Source organism: Pongo pygmaeus, chromosome 9 (assembly GCF_028885625.2).
Source record: "Pongo pygmaeus isolate AG05252 chromosome 9, NHGRI_mPonPyg2-v2.0_pri, whole genome shotgun sequence".
In the NCBI taxonomy this organism is placed as follows: Eukaryota; Metazoa; Chordata; class Mammalia; order Primates; family Hominidae; genus Pongo; species Pongo pygmaeus.
The window spans coordinates 10,071,506-10,091,115 of record NC_072382.2 but is presented as its reverse complement, the minus strand read 5'-3'; the positions used below and the strand labels follow the sequence as shown (position 1 = coordinate 10,091,115).

At 56.3% G+C, this 19,610-nt stretch overlaps 1 protein-coding gene across 33 annotated transcripts in view; it reads right to left on the bottom strand.

Moving 5' to 3' along the window:
• NRXN2 (neurexin 2) overlaps positions 1-19,610 on the bottom strand; it is a 118,160-nt gene that overhangs the window by 10,545 nt on the left and 88,005 nt on the right. For 24 of the 33 annotated variants that reach the window (XM_054441132.2, XM_054441150.2, XM_054441151.2 and 21 more), the window contains 5 exons: positions 18,570-18,751; positions 13,673-13,844; positions 9,767-9,856; positions 6,073-6,398; positions 3,615-3,693 (listed from right to left, as the gene is read on the bottom strand). In XM_054441132.2, the coding sequence (XP_054297107.2) occupies positions 3,615-3,693; positions 6,073-6,398; positions 9,767-9,856; positions 13,673-13,844; positions 18,570-18,751 (849 nt within the window). The remainder of the gene's footprint in view (positions 1-3,614; positions 3,694-6,072; positions 6,399-9,766; positions 9,857-13,672; positions 13,845-18,569; positions 18,752-19,610) is intronic. The other 9 variants (XM_054441155.2, XM_054441147.2, XM_054441140.2 and 6 more) reach the window with 1 other exon arrangement.

Below are 19,610 nucleotides of genomic sequence, written 5' to 3'. Positions count from 1 at the left end.
GTGTGTGATTCTGAACATTCAGCATGGGTGTCAGTAGATATGAGTGTGTGAGTGTGCCTCAGCGGGTTTGAACATGCATGTACACATACCTCAGAACACAGCCAAGTGCCTTGGTAAGTGTGAGACACACAATATGTGTGCCTTGGTGCAACCGAACACACACACAAGTGTGAACCTCTAGGAGCTGAGTAGGTGCACACATGTGCATCTGAGTGCATCTGCAGCTATTTCTGGAGCTCTAAGCACACACATGCAAGAGTTGGTAGCTCTGAGTGCATGCATGTGCTTTCATTAGGCTGTGCATGTGTGCATGAGTTTATGCTTCTGTGAGTCTCAACAGGTGTGTATCTGTGTTTATGGACTTCAGGGGGGTATAAGCACACACATGTCTCTTGGAGTCTAAGCATGTGTGTGCCTCTGTTGGTCTAGGTACAAATAGTGTGTGCTCTTCTAGGTTTGAACGTGTGTGTGTGTGTATGTGTATGTGTGCATGTGTGTGGAAGTGGGCCCATGTGAGCTTGCTGGTGGGTCTGTAAATGTATGTATGTGCAGGGCTGTATGTGTGCATGCCTCTGGTCATACATGTGCATACAGACCCTGACTCTGTGGGTCTGAGCCTGTGTGTGCTCTTCTCTTCCTGCATGTCTCAGGTTGTGCAAAGTCAGATCCCCTCAGGGGCCAGGCCCAGGGCACAATATGTGGGTTGGGCCAGCTGAGACAACTACGAGTTGTCTCATTACCGATGGTGCATGCCCCGCTAAAGGCACTCCCATTCAAAAGCCAACCTCAGCTAAAATAACTGTGTAGATGATGGTCTCACCAAACAAGGGAGAAAGTATGGGCCAGGGTCTGTGGAGGAGCCCAGGTTAGGGAAAAGGGTGAAAAGGTGAGCAGAAATGATCCCAGACCCAGGGATGAGGATCTGCAAGGTGGGAGAGGTAAAACACCATGGGGTCTCCGGCCAGGCTGCCCCCACCTCTGACACTGGAGCCAAGGGAGTCCTGGCTCTCTGCTGGAGAAAAGTCCTCTTGCATTCAGGCCTGGGAGAGACTCTGGCTGGAGAGGCTCTGGGCGGCATGGCATGATCTACACAAGACTGGGAGACCCTGGAGTCATTTTGGTCCTTGCCTGGCCTCCCATTGGGATGATGAGGATCCATCGTTAAACCTTTCATAGTGGTGCAAATGTGGATGTGTAAGCATGTGCGATGCAGGCTTGGGGGAGAGGCTGTGGCTTCTGGCAGTTTCCTCTGGGGTTTCCAGAGTGCACTCTGCCCTCCCTCCCGGCCTTATTTTTAAAGCTGGGTGCTGGAACAGCTACCAGCCCCTCTCTATCCCAGGCTTCTAGACCTCCTCCACCCTTCATCCTCTACTTGGCCCTTTTCCCAAGAGGGTGGCTCAGTGGTCAGTGACCTCACAGATCCCTGACTGGGAACCAGCTGACCCGCCTGCTTCAGCTCCTCCTCACCCTCTGCCCTAATGCAGCCTAAAAGAGCTCAGACCACCAATGCACCTACTCAGCATCAGACCCAGTCCCCTGACTAGACTCCAAGACAGGGCTGGGAGGCTAGAACTTCGGTGGGCAGAGTATGGCCCAGGTGGGATCCAGAGTGCACTGCAGGTCCCTACGTGGTGACCATCTGGCCCCAGATACCCCTCTGCAGGGTGCAGGGAAAGCAGAGACTCCTCCTGTTACCCAGGAATTCCTGTCCCAGAGTGTGTGAACATGGGCACCTGTGTGTAAACACATGTGGTGGTGCCACTCAGTGCCCTTTCCTCAGGACCCTCAAAGACCGTTGTCCCCAGAGCCCCATCCCAGAGCTTTCATGGGTCCGCTCATCACAGCCACTTCCAGCAGGCCTGGGCTAGCAGTGCTGTGTTGGCCACAGGAGCCACCAATAAGTGCCTAGAGCTCAGAGCAGTAAAGCAGGGCAGGGGGTGCTGTGTGTTGAAGTCACCAGATGCCCAGAGCCCCCCAAAGCAATGGAGGCATTGGAGTGTACATCCTTGAGCCAAGATCGCCCCGGGGGAAGAAGTGACAGCACTCGGCAAAGGGTCCTCCTAGAGAGGAAGGCATCTGTCCCAGAAAGCACAAGCTCTGGGCTATGGAAAGGAAGGCCTTTCTGGCCCAGCAGCTGGCAGCTCCCCTGAAGGTCCCTGGGCCCAGGCCCATGAGAATGACCCCTCTCAGCTGTAGCCTACTTGGGGGACATGGAGGGCAACTGGGCTTCAGCCTCTGGGTCTGGGCGCCTGTGCCTCAGAAACTCCTCTGCCCTTGGTTTTTGAAGCTGAGCCTCTGCCCCAAGGCTCCACAGGCCATGCTATGGTCCTGCTCTATCCACACTCCTTCCAAGGTCGTGGCCCACCCTCAGCCTGAATGTCTCTTCTGGAGCTGGGAGGCCCCCAGGCCAGATTCACAGGATGTATCTAGGGCTCACTGCCACCTCCTGACCACATAATCTCCCCCAACCCCGCAAGCACCTGCCCCAACCTCCAGCCTTCTGGTACCAACAACCCAGGTGCCACCCATTGCAAGGTAATGGGGAGAAGTCTCCAGCAGCCCAAGTGAGAAACGTGGGTGGCCCTTCACTCCCACAGACTCATCTGGCAGCCACCAAGGCCCACACTCCTCCACTGGGAAATCTGGCCACATCCAGTCTTTTCTCTGTTCCCTCTGCCAGCCTCAAGTATCCCACCCTCCCCCAGCTGCTCTTGGCCACCCCCAACCTGCTCAAATGAGCAGCCTTGGCACTCACTGCACCACTCCACATCCCACACTTCTCAAGCAGCACTCAAGGCCACCCCCGCTTTGCCAGCCTGGTCTCTCTCTGTGGCTGCACCCTTGGCTCCAGCAAGAAGTATCAAGCAGAGGCCTAGAAAGCACTCCCTGGCCCCAGTGCTCCAGGCCCTGGAGAGCCTTCCCTACCAGCCCTGCTCTCCTCCTACAGTAGCTCCCCCACTAGAATCTGGGCCAGACCTCAGGCCCTAATCTTCCCCAGAAGACCACAAGTCTGGTCTAGGGGGGACCTCCCACCCAGCACACTATCGGATTCAGAGCAGTCACTGTGTAGTAACTGCCTCACCTTGGCCTGGCAGTCCTGGCAGTGTCCACTCTGGGAACACTTCAGACAGAGCACAGGACCTCCCAACACCCAGGAGGAGGGCCCAGGATCCAGCAGAGATCTCCTCTACTAGTGGCCTAGAGAGCACCAGGCCTCAGGGGCAGGTGGGAGTTGTGGTTCTGGACCCAGGAACTGATGGGAGTTGTAGTTCCTAAGCCATGTTCACCCTCCCCCACCCCAGGGACTCATGGGAGCTGCAGTTACTCATCTTCCTAGGGAAAAGCCTCCCTCCTTCTCTCCCAGCACCCCTTGGCTCTCAACCCCAGGACCCCAGGCTAAGGACCTCACTACCTCTGAGGGACTGGGAACCAAAAGGCATCTTGCCAGAGAGCATTTGAGGGACTGGGAGGATGTTAGGCAAGGGGGAACTATCAGGGAAAGCTAAGGCCTGGCAGCAGGCCCTGGGGCTTGGGCCAGGTGGCAGGGACAGTCGCCCCCCTCCCAGCAGCGTCGCAGAGGGCCCCGGGGCAGGGGAGGGGGGAAAGGCACTCACCAGTACTGGGCTCACACTCCTCCAGGTCCTCATCATCACTTGGACACTCAGCAGAGGCCACCAGCAGGTCATCTGTGTTCTGAGGGGCGAGAGAAGGGGTGGGGAAAGAGAGGTTCCAGGCAGGTCAGCAGATCCCACAGCTGCCACTTGAGGTGCACGGTGGCACAGGGGATGCCCCTGGGCTGAGACGGACCAGACTGGTCTGAGTCCCAGCCCTCCCATCTCTTGCTGGCTGACCTCAGGCCTCCATTTCCTGCTATGCACAGGGAACCCCCCAGCAACAGCCCTGCGGGTTTTCATGGCTTCCGAAGGTCAATGAAACAGCACACGTGGTGCTTTTTATTTCTCGGAAGTGAGGAGAGTGGACGCCAGACTTTGACCTGCAGGGCCAGGGCAAGAGGGTCTAGGACGCCTCAGGGAAGGTGCCAGGGAGGCAAGGCCCTACAGGACGGAGCCTGCAGAGGCCAGCGCAGGCAGAATAGGGCCAGGCCCTGGAGGGGTTCCTGGCTCCAGCTTCACCACCCATCACCCCTCATCTCTCTCCCAACCCCCTTTCCTGGAGCCTGAGAGAGCCAGGCTGCACACAGTAATTAGGGCTGTGGTTGCCATGACAACAAGAGTAGACTTTGTCAGCATTTTCTCTCTTACTTATTGCAAAGAAAGAGAATCCCCCAGATGAGTGAGTGTAAGGAGGAGGCGGGCGCTCAGGGGCATGAGGGAGGAGACCCAAGGAGGGAAATCGAAAGTCCAGGCAAGAAGGGAGCACGAGAAACTGCGGGAAGGTGAGGAGAGAGCTAGGCTGAAGGACAAGGACGAGCAGGGTTGAAAGGGTCATAACCTGCCTCTTCCCAGCCCCTGATCTTCAGGCTCAACGGCCCTCACTCACCCAAGGGCAAGGCAGTGCCTGGAGGACCCAGCTCCCTTCTGCATTCTTGCCCCCTCGGCACCAGCCTCCATCCTGGGCTTCCCCATCACAGCAGTGACTCCTGGGACTCCCACCTCTCTCTTCCACCAGGATGTTCTGCCCATCACCCTCCCACTGAGACCAGACGGCCCCTCGTCCCCTAGGATTTGGAGGGTATTGGGCATGGTGGGTACCCAGCCTTGGGTAGAGCCCAGACCTTTTCCCCAAAGGCTCCCTGCTCCCTCGGGGCAAAGTCTTCAGGTCCCCTCAGCTTTCTTTGCAGAGAGGAAGTGGGTACAGGCTTGTCTCTCTGATCTGGATGGCCGCAGCTAGCCTAGTCCCAGGCTTCCTGCAGCACAGACTGGCAGGCAGGAGGGGTCTTAAAGCACATGGAGCCCACCCCTCAGAGGGAGAAGCTGAAGACAGACTGGTGACAGAGGGAGGGGCACATCCTCATGGCCACCCCCAGATCCTGCCCTCACCCTAGAAGGACGGAGGGTGCCTAACAGCCATAGGCTGCCCGACAGGGCAATGGGAAGAGAAGGGGTGGCCAAAAAAGGCCTTCATGCCAGGTGTGAGCCCTCCCTGTGCTAATGGTCAGAGCAAGCACTGGAGGCAACAACTAGAAAACAGCCCAGCCTGGGCTGCCTCAGGAAGTCACACAGGCCTGTCCTGCTCCAGCAGAGCCCCATTCCCCAGGTGCAAGCCCCTCCAGTCCTGCCCTATCGCTAGGGCTTGACCTGACCCAGGAAACACCTGAGCAGGTGGGGTGGGCTCCATGTGCTTCAAGGCCCCTCCTCCCTACCAGTCTGTGCTGCAGGAAGCCTGGGACTAGGCTAGCTGGGGCCATCCAGATCAGCAGGTGGGGTGAGCACCAGGGAACTGTCTGCACTGAGACCCCCTCAGACGCACAGATGGAGAGGACACCGAAGCTGCCTGAGTTGTGGGGCCTGCTCATAGTCACATGGAGAGGGCTTGTGAAGCCAATGGACTTGCAGGCAGGGCTTTCCCACTGCAGGGACCCCAGAAAACAAGGAGAGGCTCCTCCTAGCTTCCACCAGCCTCTGGAGAGGGGCTGCCCATGCCAGGTGACTGCATCCAGCCCTCCCATGCTGTCACCCCTGCCCACAGCAGGGCCAGCCTGGTACCATCCATCTCCCACTCTCTGCCCACACAGAACGCTAGGCGTGGCCTTCACTGGGGAAGCAGAAGGAGCCATCCCACTCTCACCCCAAGTCCAGACTTCATCTCTCTTAGGTAGGGTGGTCTTCTCTCGTATAACTGGGCCATCAAATTCCTCTCCAATTCTGGGAATGGTCCCTCTAGAAATAGTGATCACCCCACATCACAAGATCCCTGGTCATCAGGGTGAAGGCCACTTCCTGAAAGGTGACCTTGCCCATCGCCATGGCAACAAGGTCAGAGACAGCAGCCTTCAGGATCCCAACAGACCCCTTGGACCCTCACTCTAGGCACCACTACTGTGGCTATGCAGATATCAACCCCATCCCCACCTAGCCCTGCCCTAATCCACCAGCCAGAGTGGGGCCTCACCTGGGTGGTGCTGTCCCTCAGTGTGGGGGAGCGGCCCCGGCGCGTGGTGGTAGTGGCCATGGTGGTGGTAGTCTCCATGATGGTGGTGGCCATGTCAGCCAGCAGGGTGGTGGCCGTGGTCTCCGCACTGAGCAGCACGGACGGCCCCTCCCCCACCAGGCGCAGGTGACCCTCGGTCCGCACATTGGGGTCGCTCTCGGCGGCCAGCGCCAGCACCTTGAGCCCATTGTAGTAGAGGCCGGACACCTGGCCCTGGAAGGGGCGGCCCTGATCCCGGCCCCCGATCTTGATGGCAGCCTGGCTGTTGAAGATGGTCAGCTGGCGGCCTTGCGGGAGTGGAAGGGGGTGACAGAGAAGGGGCAGGCAGTGAGGGGAGACCAGGGAGGGAAGGAAGAAGAGAAGGAAGCCAAGGAGAGGAAAGAGGAATGGAGGAGGAAGCCAGTAAGGGAGGAGGGGACGGGGAGAAATGAGGAAGGGGCAGAAAACCAAAGGGAAAGTCCTTGTCAGCCACAGCCCCTAGCCCAGCCAGGTGGGGACCCCAGAAGGGGAGGGCACCCAGGGCACACACGGGCTGGGGAAGGGGAGCCCAACCCCTCCTCCCCACCATGTGCAAGCCTTCCCACCTTCCCCATTCCCTCTCCTCTCCAGCTCCAAGGCCATCTCCCCTCTTCATCCTCTTCCCTCAGTCCATCCCCATCTGCTCCCTCTGCTTCCCCAAACATCCTGCCCCAGTGTCCAGCCCCGAGCCCTGAAGCCATGGAGCGCCTGGAAGAGGCAGATAGAGGAGACAAAGAGGCAGAGACAGAGGAGGTAGCTGCCAGGCCAAGGTGGAGTCGGTGCGTGTGAGAGCAGAGAAGGTGAGACAGTGTGATGGTGTGTGGAAGCAGCAACCTGCCCAGGCTGACCTCCCACCTACGACCAGGCCTTCTGACCCCTGGCCAGGATCCCCTCTCTTCTCCCTGACTGCCAAGGCCCAGCACTGCCTAGGACCAGGCCCTGTTAAGCCGAGCCCTTCCTCCCCACCTGGACATGCAAGCACAGAAGTGGAAAATGTTAAAGGGACCTTGCTTCACTCACTGACAGCCCATAAAACCTGCTCCAGCTCCAATCTCACCCCACACTCAGCAGTATGACACCTCAGAATTCCCAGCTGGGTGGGGTTGGGCTGTTCTGTTTGTTTTTAGTGGATCTGGGGGTCGGTTTAACCCTCTGAGTTTGTTGTTTTGGTTTGGTTTTTAGAAAAGATGTTTATTATGTTTAAGTTTAGATTTAACTTTGGTTTTGGTGCTGCTTATTTTTTTTGGGGGGAGGGGGTGGGCAGAGGGCCTGCCACATTGCCCCATCTCCCCCGGAACCTTCAGCTGCTGGCACTGGGGGTTTTAGACCTGGCTTAGCCCTTGTTAGCCTCTGGTTAGTGCCTCGTTAAAGATCTGGTTTAGAGTTAGGTGCCTGTAAGCCTTGCCCCCAAAACCTGGGCTGAGGACAGTCCAACTTGTGAAGCCCACAACCTCTTTGGAAACACAGGTTCTCTGGGACGCCCAGGCCTCTGGGACATCCAAACATCCGTCCAGCCTCTAGCCAATGATGGCCACTGGGGTGTCTCCCCAGCCCCACTGGTGTGTCTCCCCAGCCCCCCACTCAGCCTTCCTTCCTCCTCCAGCACCCCCCAACTGCCCACTCAGGCAAGGATAGCCCCTGGACCAGCAACGCCCATTACTAATGGCCAAGAGCCCAAGAGGCAGAGGACCAGTGGTAGCAGCTCTGGTACACGTCCTGGAATACCAGACCCAGAGAGGCCCAGGAAGACCTCTCCATCAAAGTTTTTTCCCAGACATAAGAATCATGAGGAAAACAAAGGAGAGAAGGATCACAGTGGTCAAATGAGTTGGGGAAGCAATCATTTCACAAACAGGTTTCTTTCTCCAAAGGCTTCTCAGAGCCTTTATTAAACTAATGCACATATGCATCTCCAAGATGAAGAAACAGGATTCAGCACTTCCCTAACTCGTTCTACCACAAATCTCTCTATTGTGAAGCATCTCATGGGACTGTTTCACAGGACATGCTTTGGAACTGGAAAATGGATTCATCCAATAAATATTTATTGAGCACCTACCATAGTCAGGCGCTAACAATAAAATATTCCCTCCAAGCATCCTCAGAACTTGTTCTGGGATACTTTCCTGCTGTTTCTTTCCTCTCACCCTCACAACATGCCTGTGAGGTGGGCTGAGTAACCATCACTGCCCCATCAGGAGAGAGCAAAAAGTGAGTTCCTTCTTTCACACTTCGGGTACTACCTCTCTAGTCCAATCGGTTATTTTCTAGAAGAGGAAAGTCAGATCTAAGGCGAAAGGGAAGGAGGGCCCTGGCTCTCCTTCATCTAAACCACAATTCCTCCCCCACCCCCTAACAGGGCCTGTCCAGCTCTCCCTGCTCTTGGGGTCACAAGTTGTCCCAGCCTCAGCCCAGGCTGCTTCCTTGGCCTGTCTGATTCTGGAAGAGGGAGGTAGGTAGGTAATGGAGAGGAAGCCACAGTGTTAGCAAACTTGGTCCCTGTGGCCCCTGGCCCCATCCGCCATGAACTCCTCAAAGGGTTAAAGTTCACCCCGCTGGAGAGAGCAGCCCAGTGTGGCTGGGGGCTGTAGGTTTTAGCGATGTCTGTTACAGTCCCTTTAACTTTTTGTCCTGTTATGGGTTTATCACATCTGGTTATCAGCAGGTTTAGGCCCCACAGGCATGGGGGGCTAGAAGTTACATTTGGGGGTTTTAGTTGGGGAAGGCCCCAGTGGACATTTAAAAGCACAGTTATCAGCTGGTTAAGTGGAGGTTTAACAGTTCTACTTCCCCCCTAGAGTTTAGCCTTAGAGGTACAGAGCTCGCCCCCCCCCACAAAGGGAATGGGATGGATTTGCCCTTGGTCCCCAGCTTCCCTTGGTGACAAGAAGCCTTCTCTCTCACACCCAGCGACACCTCACCACACTGGGGCCTCACAAGGGGCTTGCTCGGTCTCCTCATCAGCCAAGCAGGAGTTGAAATCCCTATGGGCCCACCACCTCCCGCCCCACTTCCCTTAGTCTCTCCTCAACTTCTCAGAGGCCTTCTGGACTAAGCTGGGCTTGTTCCAGAGACAGCAGCCCCACAGCACTCTCTCTGGGGGTCTTTCCAGTAGGATCTGAGGCCCCCACTCTTCTCTCTTCTCCTCACATGGCTCTGGTGAAGCCTTCCTAAACCTCCTCAGGTCAGCCTTCCTGCTTCCCGAAGGCTTCCTGCCTCTGCACGCTCTGTGGCCCTCAGCTGGCCCTTTACCAAGCCTCCGAGATGATTCCGGGCAGAGAGAACCTACCTCCAACCTGCATTCCCAGCCTGCTTGTGATTTACTGCCGGGCTCACAGCGGGGAGCTCCCATGGTAGGGATCTTGTGGATTACCCTAGTTGATCCCAGGTTTAGAAAGAGAACAAGACTCCCCCTACTTCTAAGAAAAAACCCCACTCCTACCCCAAAAACCATCACTCTGATATGCACAGACAGACCCTTGACTCCAAAGGGGAAGGGAGCATTCTGGCTGGCCAATTGTCCCTTCACTTGGGGGTGGGCATTGGTGAAGGCACGGAGGGGGAAAGAGAGAGCTCTGCACCTTTAAGATAGTGTTTTTAAAGTTAATTAATTAATTAATTAATTCTGGTTAATTACCTTTGTCGAGCAGCCACTCATCTACTACTCGACCAAGCCGGTAGGGGATTCTCTGTCTAGCAATCGCCAGGCGCTCGTTATCAAAGTTTCCTTGGAAAAGTTTAGAAAGACAGTAGGTTTCTCAGGCGGCGAAGTCCAAAGGAGTTAGAAAAGTAATTATGCAATCCTCAGGAGACTCAGAGTAAGCAGCAACATCCACGGAAAGACGGGAAGGGAGGAAAAGAAACGCTGGGCCCCTCTTTTCCCTTGACCCCCTCCCTAGGCTCCGGTTCAGAGCCAGCCCCACCCTGGGGGCAGGAGCAACCCAAAGCAAAAGAGATGAGAAAAGAAGAAAAGGAAAGGGACACAAAAGAAAGGGAGCTGGAAGGTCAAAGGTCAGAGGTTAAACAGGTTTATCTGTGGTTAAGCTGCTGTGGCCCCCTTCCTTCCCCATCCCAAAGTGGGGGGGCAGGCAGGGGAGGGGCATTTAGCAGGTTTAAGTTGGGGGTGGGAGGCATCAGTGGCCCAGCTGGTTTCTGCGTTTAGAGGGCGGTTTAGAAGTGGGAGGGATGGGTTAAGCGGGGTTTATGCAGCATTTAGGGGGCCACCCAGCACGCACATTGAACAGTGAGATTTAAACCACTTCTCCAGGCCACCTCAACTCCCTTTGCCTTCGTGCTCCACTCCCAGCTTCCCCTCAATTTCCACCTCATACCACACCCATGACCCCACCACCACCTTCCCCCTTAAGCCCCTCCCGCTCCCAACCCCACCACTGCACTCCCTTTGCAAGGCCTCCTCACCCTGGTCAGGGCTCTCTTTCTACCGGGCAGCCACTACAGGTGTGGCGCCTGGTGTGGGAGCTGGATCATCATCCAGCAGCCCCCTTCCCCTTCTCACCTCCTCTTCGGCCCCTTTCTCCTCCCCTGCAGACACCCCCCGCCCTCCTCTGCACCCTCCTCTGCCCCAACTGCACCTTGACCATTTTCTACTCAGAGCCCAGTTTCCTCTCCTTGCTATCTCAGGACCTCATCTTGCTCACCCTGCCAGGCCCTCAGCCTTTCTTCTCCAGGCTCCTCCCCCCAGTTCCAGCCCCCATCTCTTCTCCAAGCTTGGCTGCCCATCTGGATACCCACCTGTTCCTCTCTCCGCTCACCAATCTCCAGCCCCTGGAGACTGGGAAAGGGAATGTGTGTGAATGTGTGTGTGCGCACACACGCCTATGTGGAAAGAGGTTTGTCAGTGCACCTGAAAGGATCTGTGCACCTCTGTGAGCTGTGGGTGATCCTGGTCTGCAGCAGTGGAAAGAGAACTGATTTCCTTGAGAATCTGGCCACTCCTCCCATTTAAGCCACTGACATACTATTCAGTGCACGCTGGTGGGGCCAGGAGGCTTTTCCTCTCATCTCTCACTGCACAGCTGTGCTCACCTGCCCAGAGACCTGGGCCTGGGCCTGCCTATGAACACCTCCCATGAAGGTACACACGATGTGTTCATGTGGGTATGGATGGTGCCTCCTTGGGTGCTTATGAGGCAAGGAGATTCTGCTTTCCCTATAGATTCAGGATATTTGTGTTTAAATTAAAAACAGATCATTCAATCCTGTGTGTGTGTCTCCAAGAGGAAGAGAAAAATGTACATCTGCCTGGAGGGAGGCTGAGTATATAAAAATTCTAATAAAAGTCCTATTTATTGAGCACCTTTGCTATGCCATGCCATTCTAGTGTTTAATGACATTCTCACAGTATTGCTATGAGGTAGGTATCATCACCTTTCAGAAGTGGAAACTGAGATTCAGAGAGGCTAGATGACTTGTCCAAGGTTACATGTTTGTCAGTGGGAGATCCAGGATTAAAACCCAGGTTCTTCTGACTCAGAATCCATGGGCTGTGTCTCTGTGCTCCCAAAGAGTCAGAGGGTTCCCCCCTCTCTGGGCCCATGCATACTGCTGATCTGACCTGCTGGTATTGCTCAGGATCTGCCCTCAGTATATACAGGCAACCACCAGACCCTCATATTACTCCCCTTTACAGGCAGGAGGCACCCAGCAGCCTTTCCTCACCCCCAGTTAGGGGTCCCTGAGGAGAGGAGAGCAGGAATAATTCTTCCACCCTGACTGCTGGCCTACTGGGCCCCAAGGGGAGAAGCTCTAGATCCAAGTCCTGGCTTGACATGGTGAGGCCTTCATGCTTCCAAGCCCAGCCCTGTCCAGCACAGGCCAGTGTCATCACTGCTACAAAGGTTGCCCTAGTATGTGTGCATCGGAGAATGAGAGAAGTCTGCTGCCCACAGGAATCATGCCTACACAGCCAGAGCTGTCAGTGTTGGCTTGTTGGGGGGCGTGGGGGATAGGTGGAATTTAGTGTAGGAGGGTTGGTGTGTGTTGAGTGTCCCTACATGTACCCAGGGACTTGATGTAGGCTGGCATCCCTCTGCAGAGCTGTTTTTTCATGTGTCTGTCTGACCATACGAATGTCTGCAGTTGTCCATATGTCTAAGGTTGACCTGTGTGTACATCAACCTCTGTATTATTAGGGGGCCACACAGGCCTCTTTATCTCCAGGGACTTTCCAGAAATGTCTGGGTACAAGCCTGCATAATTGGTGTCATAAGCCTGTACTGGCATCTTTACTCCAGCATAGGTGAGCCCCATCAAGGTTTACACATTGGCCTTTTGCCCCTGCCCCTCGCAGTCAGCATGGGGCAGCTTCTCTGCCTCAGCCTGGCTATCTCTCCACCTGGAAGAGTGATGGAGATCACAGATGCTCACTCTGCTTCTCAGTCAGGCCCTGTGTGTGACTGCAATGTTGCTCAGACTGTATCTCACCATCTCTGTGTTTCTGCAGTTCTCCCTGCAGCGTTTCTGTTTCCCCTCCCTCTTTATCTCCCATGCTGGGGCTCTCCTCCATTCCCTCCCAAGGCTCTGTCCACCTCTTCTCTCCCTGGGCCTGCATGTCAGCATCTCCATCTACCTCTCCACATCTCTCCTCATCTTTGCATTTAGTTCAGTACTATTTCCGTATCTTTCCATTGCTTCCCCTCCGGTTTCCTCTCATTCTAAGGCTCTGTCTCTGCCTCCCTCAATATCTTTCAGAGTCTCTGCCTCCTCATTTCTTCCGTGTCCTCATCTCCGTCCCTCTCCTGTGCTCCTCAGACCTTGGTTTGTCCTTGGCCGCCACAGCTGTCACCCTGTTGAACTTGGTCTGTTTGCATTCTCAAGGCTCCCTGCAAGCAGGGACTGAGTGCCCAGGACCTAGCACAAGCCCTGATGTCTAAGTAGGTTGTCAACAAAGGTTATTGAACGCACGTGACCCTGTGTTTCATTTTTGTTGTCACTTGTCTCTTCCTCCCTTTCACCATGTCCCTCACCACCTTGGACACTGGGGGTCCTTTTCTCTGAGTCTCCGTGGCTACTCCTCTTCCTTCGTTAGATCTCCTAATATGGATCTCTGACTTGCTCTTTATAAGGACCTCGGTTCTTTCCTGGGCTCTGCCCGTGGTAACAGCCCTGTCTCCTTGCCAAGACACGTTTTATATTACTTCTGGATTTTCTCTCCTGTTTCTGCATCTGTCTGCCTCATTTCTGAACTCAACATTTCCTCAATCGCATCGGATTCTCCTCACCTCTACCCTCCCTCCACTTCTCCCCCCACCCCCAAACTGGACCCTGGCCTTGCAGCCTTCCCAGCTCAGCCCTGCACCCTCCCCCATAGGGTGCGCATTCGCACCACCACGGTCTCGCCCCCGCCCCCACAAATCCCGACTTTTCCTAGCCACGCCCCTGCCCTAGTCCTGCCTCGCAAGCTTCGTCTCTCCAGTAGCCCCGCCCCACAGCCGCTTAGCCCCGCCCCGGTGCGGCCGCACTCCTATCAGAGGACGCCACCCGCCCCGCCACCGCGCCTCCTCCGCGGGCCCGCGCCGCCTACCTGCCGGGTACCGCTCGTTGACCGGCCAGCTGTCCACCTGCAGGGTGGCGTTGCCGCCGCTTCGAGTGAAGCGCACCACGTGGTATTTGCCGTCGCTTACTATGGCGTTGGGCTCGTCGATGGTAATGTCGTCCGTGCCCACGTTAAAGATCACCCCCACGGTGCCCTGGTCCTGGGGACAGGGAGGTGGAGGTCAGCGACCAGAGGGAGCAACCATTCATCCCTTCTAGTGGCTACTCCTGTGACCACCACTAGCCCAGCTCCGCAGCACTTAAGGCACATTTCCCAGGTCTCAACCGCTGGAGGAGGTGGGCAGGCTCGCTCCCCTTCCCCGCATGCGAGGGAGTAACCTGAGGCTGGAGGTGGGGGCAGGCACCGTGGAGTGCAGAGCCTGGGACCGGAGCACCTTCCACTAACCACACCTGTCTCTTGCCTTTTGGTTTGTCCTGGATATTCACAAGTATTCACAGAGCACCTACTCTGTGCAAGGGCCACTGGGCCCAGACGGGTGATCGGGCCAAGCTGGGGACCAGCTCAGGGCATGGAGGGCAGAGGCCTCTGTAAGGCAAGATCAGCAGAGAAGTCCACAGAAGCCGGCCTCTGCCAGAGGAAGGTCTGACCCCCAGCCCCTCCCCAGTCCCCAGCCTCCAGCCTCTCCTCCCTAGTATGCTCTGCACCAAGCAGGCCCCCAGGGGGCTTCCACCCACACCAGGGCATTAGCATGCCTCTCCTGGCAGCCTCTCAGGCCCAAAGTAGGTCAGGCTCTGAGTGTGGGGGTGGCCCTCTGCAGCCATGGGGGTGGAGGTGGGGGGTGTGGACTGTGTGTATGGTGGGATGGACACCAGAAGAGTTGAGGGTCAAACTATGCTAGACTGACCAAGAAAGGGGATCTGGGGGTTTTGGGGTAGGGGGTGGAGCTAGGGGCTGGGGAAGGACAGGCAGAGGACAGACAGGGATGGAGGCCTGGGGAAGGGGAGCAAAGAGCCTAAGCAATCTCTGGGACCCAGGCCCATGGGACACTCTGCAGAGGCAACCCAGGATCAGCCCAGGAAGAGTTCTGCCTGTGGTGCTAGAGTGGAGGTGGTGCTAGAGGGAGGGCTTCACCAAACCCTAAATCATGCCAGGCCCTGTGTGGGTACTGTACACGCATGCTCTCTTCCCTACACCAACCCGCTGAAGAAGCTCATAGCTCCCCATTTCATCAAGAAAGAGACTGAGGCTCAGCATAGTTAAATAACATCTCAAAATCTTGCAGCTCATGAGAAGGAAGCCCCAGATTTGAACCCCAGCTAGTCTGACTCCAAAGCCAGTGTTCTCTCCCTTTGCCCACCAGTCTAGGGAGACCCTGACTCAAGGAGGTGGGGGTGTGGGAAGATCCAAGAGGCTGCTGAGGCCTACCTTCAAGACCAAAGGCATCTAACCAAGCCAATGAAGGCTCACTAGGCACTAAGCCTGAGCCCCTGTTTCACTTCCCTGTACCTCCTAGCAACACTCCTGAACGTGGTCTCAGCCCTCCTCCCACATGGAACAGACACTCACACAGGTTCACTCAGACCCCCTGGCTCACATACTCTCAGGCACCCAACCCATCATAGAAACACACTACACTCCTGGGGTCTTCTTGAAAGACTGCCCCAGTCTGGCCTGGACATGTGGAACATTCAGCTGCCACCTCCTTCCTGCATCTAGCAGAGCCGAGAGGCTTGGTGGCACTGGGGGTGTTGGCAGGGGTGGCTCACAGATGGGGCAAGGGTTGGGGTTTGGCAGAGAGAGTTGGGGGACAAGATTTGCAGCTGTGGCTCAGAAGACCCATGTTCTATCCCTTCCCACTTGTGGGGTCCAGTTGTCTGCTTCTCAGAACCTGGGAAAACCACATACATATATGCATGCATGCACGCTAACACACACATGCATGCACACAGTCATACATGCATGCAGCCTCTCTCCTCAGATGCAGTAAAGCAGGGAAACTGAGGCTGGGCTTGCCTAACAAAGAGTATTAGCAAGCCCTACCCATTCACCACCCACAGACTGACAACATCCCCAGGGAGACGGGCTGATCATCTGCTCCCCACACACGGAAAGGGAACAGTCGATCCTCCTCGGTACTATTGTTAGTAATAATATCACCCAGAATAGTATCAGCTCCCTGGATTCCTCTGAGGACTTCTCCCCACAGGCTCAGCCCAGGCAGTGATGGTGGTCAAGGAGCACACGCAGTCTGAGAGCCAGGCTGGCAGAGTGCCGGCCAGGGAGCTGGGAGGCAGGACACCTGGGTTTCCTAGGAGGCAGTCAAGCTCAGGGCTCTGCACTCCGGGGGAGAGGCAGCTCCCCAGAGCCTCTCCCAGTGTGAAGTCAGTTGTCACTTCTGTTAAAGTCATTAATTCCTAATTCCCCAATTACCTCATTAGGCGGCGGTGGGGAGAACGCAGCCGCTCCTACAGCAAATAATTATGGGAGTCAAAATTAATTTGGCAAAGTGGAGCGACGCTTTATTAGAAACGTCAAATTGCTCTTCTCTTATTTTGCTGCCGCCTCCCCACTCTCTGAGAGCTGCTACTGACGCTGTGGTGGGAGCTGATGTGTCACCAGGGGAGGAAGGGGTTTGGGGGCTGCCCCCAGGTGGCCTCAGCCCATCTGGTGCCCAACTCCCACCTCATGGCTGGCTCCTCTCATGGATCCCCACCCTTGCCAGGCCTCTCCACCCTCGGGCAGACCCCCGTCTTCCTTGCCCTCTGCCATACCTGGCACCAGTACTTGTTCCTCCATAGCCTTGCACCTTTAAGGCCTGTTCACAACTGTTGGGAGGGAAAAGGAGGAAATGCCTTCTCCTCGCATCCTGATCCCCCTACCCTTTCTCCTCAGTACTGGGGGAGCCCTACGCCCTAACCTAACAGGCACAGAGGCACACAGTCCTGCCTAGGTAGCTGATCAGAGATGGTCAGGATACTAACTAACACAGCATGCTCCCTACGTGCTTCACGTAAGTGCTCTCCTTCAACCTCCCGACATCCCTCTGTCCTCTTCCTATGCCACTCCATAGACGGGCGAACTGAGGCTCAGACAGTTGCGGTGACTTGCACAAAGACAGCAAGGAAGGGCAAAGTTGGGATTCAAACCCAGACCATCTACCGCAAGCCATGCAGAGCTTCGCATGAGGGAGAAGAGAGAGAAGGAGCAGCCCTCACTCACAGAGGACACAGGGAAACCCAGTCACACCCCGCCACCCAGAAAGGCAACTGAAACAACTGCAAACACCACTCCATGGGGAAATACACATCTATAGATACACTCCATCAGAAATCATGAGACCCAGTCTCTGTCTTCATCCCCCACTGTCACAGCCGTCACTCCTGACACACATCACCGTGCATCCAGTCCCACACTGTCGTCTACAGCCACTCTGTCTCTCGCTTGCCAGCTGCCTCTCGCCGTTCTAGATAACTGCCTGTCCCGCTGACACAGGTACAGAACTTCCAGGCCTCTTCTTGGGCCTGACTACTGTCCTGCTTGCTAGTCCTCCTTCTGCACCCCTTCTTCATCCGCTGCCACTTCCACCCCAGCTCTGCTCTGCCCACAGGAAGTCTCCCCTCATGCTCCTTCCTTCACACCCTGGTGTTGGGGTGGGGTGGGGTGCAGACCTGGGATGCTTAAAAGCTATTGTGTAATGAAGGCCAGTGGCTGCGTTCCCAAGCAGATGGGGAGAGATCAGAGCCCAAACAAGCCTCTCCCCTGGCTTCCTCTCTCCCCTTCCCACTAACTATGCCCTCCTGAAAGCCAGGGGTCCCTCAACCAGAGCTTTCCAGCCCACAGAGCCTGGCCAGCCTGCCTGATCCCCACAGCACAGGGGTCCTGGCCAGGGTGAGCATGTGAAATACAGGCAGGGAAACAAGGTGGCTGTTAGGGACCAGAAATGTACAGATGAAGACTGAGGGCAAAGGCTCGGCATTGAGGACTGTGAGGAGGGGTCAGGGGAGAGGTTGAGACCAGAAATGAAATGGAGCAATACCAGAGGTCGTAGGGAAGGGTGTAGGGCAGAGCCAGAGATGGGGGAAAGGGCAGGGAAAGAAAAGGGGCCACTTGCAGACTAGAGTTCGACAGGACTCAAAACGGTGAGTCAAGGAGCTGCAGATATGGTAGGAGGCCCAGAGGGAGACCCTGGGAAGGAACCAAGGTCAAGGCGGGTAGTAGGCACAGGGAGGGGCTAGGGCCTCTCCCTGTGGAGCTGAGCAGAGAAAGGCAGAGCCAGGTGGGAGCTGAGGTCAGAGTGAGGACGTGGGGCTGGGCCAAGAGGTCAGTGAGGAGTGAACCTGGCTAGAGAGGCAGTAAAGGAGACAGGGTAAAGGGGCTGCTGGGAGGGCAAAGCTCACGGAAGCAGAAGTCAAGGGCAGCATAGAGGCAGGAGCAGAATCCAGAGGCAAGATGAAGCTGCAAGGGTGGACTGCCCTGGGGCAGGTAGGTATGAAGGAGGGGCAGGAATAGGTGCAGGACACAGTGGGCTGGCCTAGCTGGTCTAGGAGTGAGCAGGCAGCAGCCCAGGGGAAGTCACAAATGTGGGACACCTCCGAAGGCTACAGGAGAATGGCCTGGAAGTCCCAAAGAGGCCCTTGACTACTTTTAGGAAGGTCAGAAAACACAGGTGGTCTCAGGGAGTGGGGAGCTGGAGAAATTCGAATCAGATGGGCGGGTGGATCTGGGAGTCTTGGTGAATAACTGAGAGAGGGAAGGGTCTCAGAAGCAGAACTTCTTAGCAGGAAGCTCCAGCGATGAGGGAACAGAGGTTCTGAGGGTTCCCCATGAGGGAAGACTTGAGGTGCTGATCCCATGGCAATGAGGGGCTGAACTGATTTGGGAGCAGGAATCTTGAGGTTGAAGGGTTGGGGCCCAGGGTCCTTACGATGTGAAGCTGCAGGTAGTCTCCAAGGCCGGAGGCGCTGTCCACCCGCACCAGCACAGCGCTCCGCTGGTGGGTGCTGAAGCCCACGGCCAGGCGATCCATCCTCGTGCTGGGCCTGTCATTGGGGGGCCACGTGTAGGTGATGAGCGCTCCCCCCTTCCCAAAGATGTATGTGGTCCCGGCTGCAGAGAGAAGGAAAGGGAGACAAGAAGAAATGACATCAGGAGAACGAGGTCAGCAGGTCCTCAGGGTTGTGACCAGAGGGATGGAACCCCAGGTCTAGATGTGGGACTTCAGCTGTGATACCCACAGCAGCCACCAGCCCTGCCACCCCAGGGAGAAGTTAGCAGGCGGGTGCCTGGGTGAGAGCCTGTGCACACGCACAGACAGATGTAGCTGCCTCATCAAGAATGCTAGCTTTAATTACAGCAAAATAGAGAGGTAATAGAGTGACACAGAGAGAGAGCCCAGAGAGAAGCTGCAAGGAGACCAAGAAGACAAGAGTGCTGTGGGCAGGAAAGACCCAGGGGGCCCAGTCCTGACTAGCTCCACTTCTCCCAGGCCTGGCAGAGGTGACAGATCCAAGGTGTGCGCTTCTTTGGGGCCAGAGCTGAGCAGGCACCAAGGAACCCCAGGTGATGGCAGGAAGATGAGCAGAGCTGTGTGCAGCTCTGACTCATGGCCAGAGCTGGCGCCCTCCAACATCTCCCATCCCCACCCCTCTCCTGGCTTGCCCAGGACTCTCTGCTTCCTCCCTCACCCAGGGGGCTGCCTGGGTCCCAAAGCAGGAAGGTCCTGGAGCCCTGCCATGAAAGGAAGAGACAGCCATGGGGTGGGGGTGGGGGAGGGGGGAGAGGGGAGATTGACAGCCAGAGGAGGAAGGAGGCAGAGAGACAGATGGACAGAGAAGGACAGAGAGGGGTGTAAGTGAGAGAAACGGGAGAGTGGGAGCCGGAGATGAAGGCTCCCTCTCCCAGCCCTCCCCTACCCCACCCTCTCTCCCCTTCTCCTTCTCTTCTTCGCCAGCCGGCTGCTGGGGGC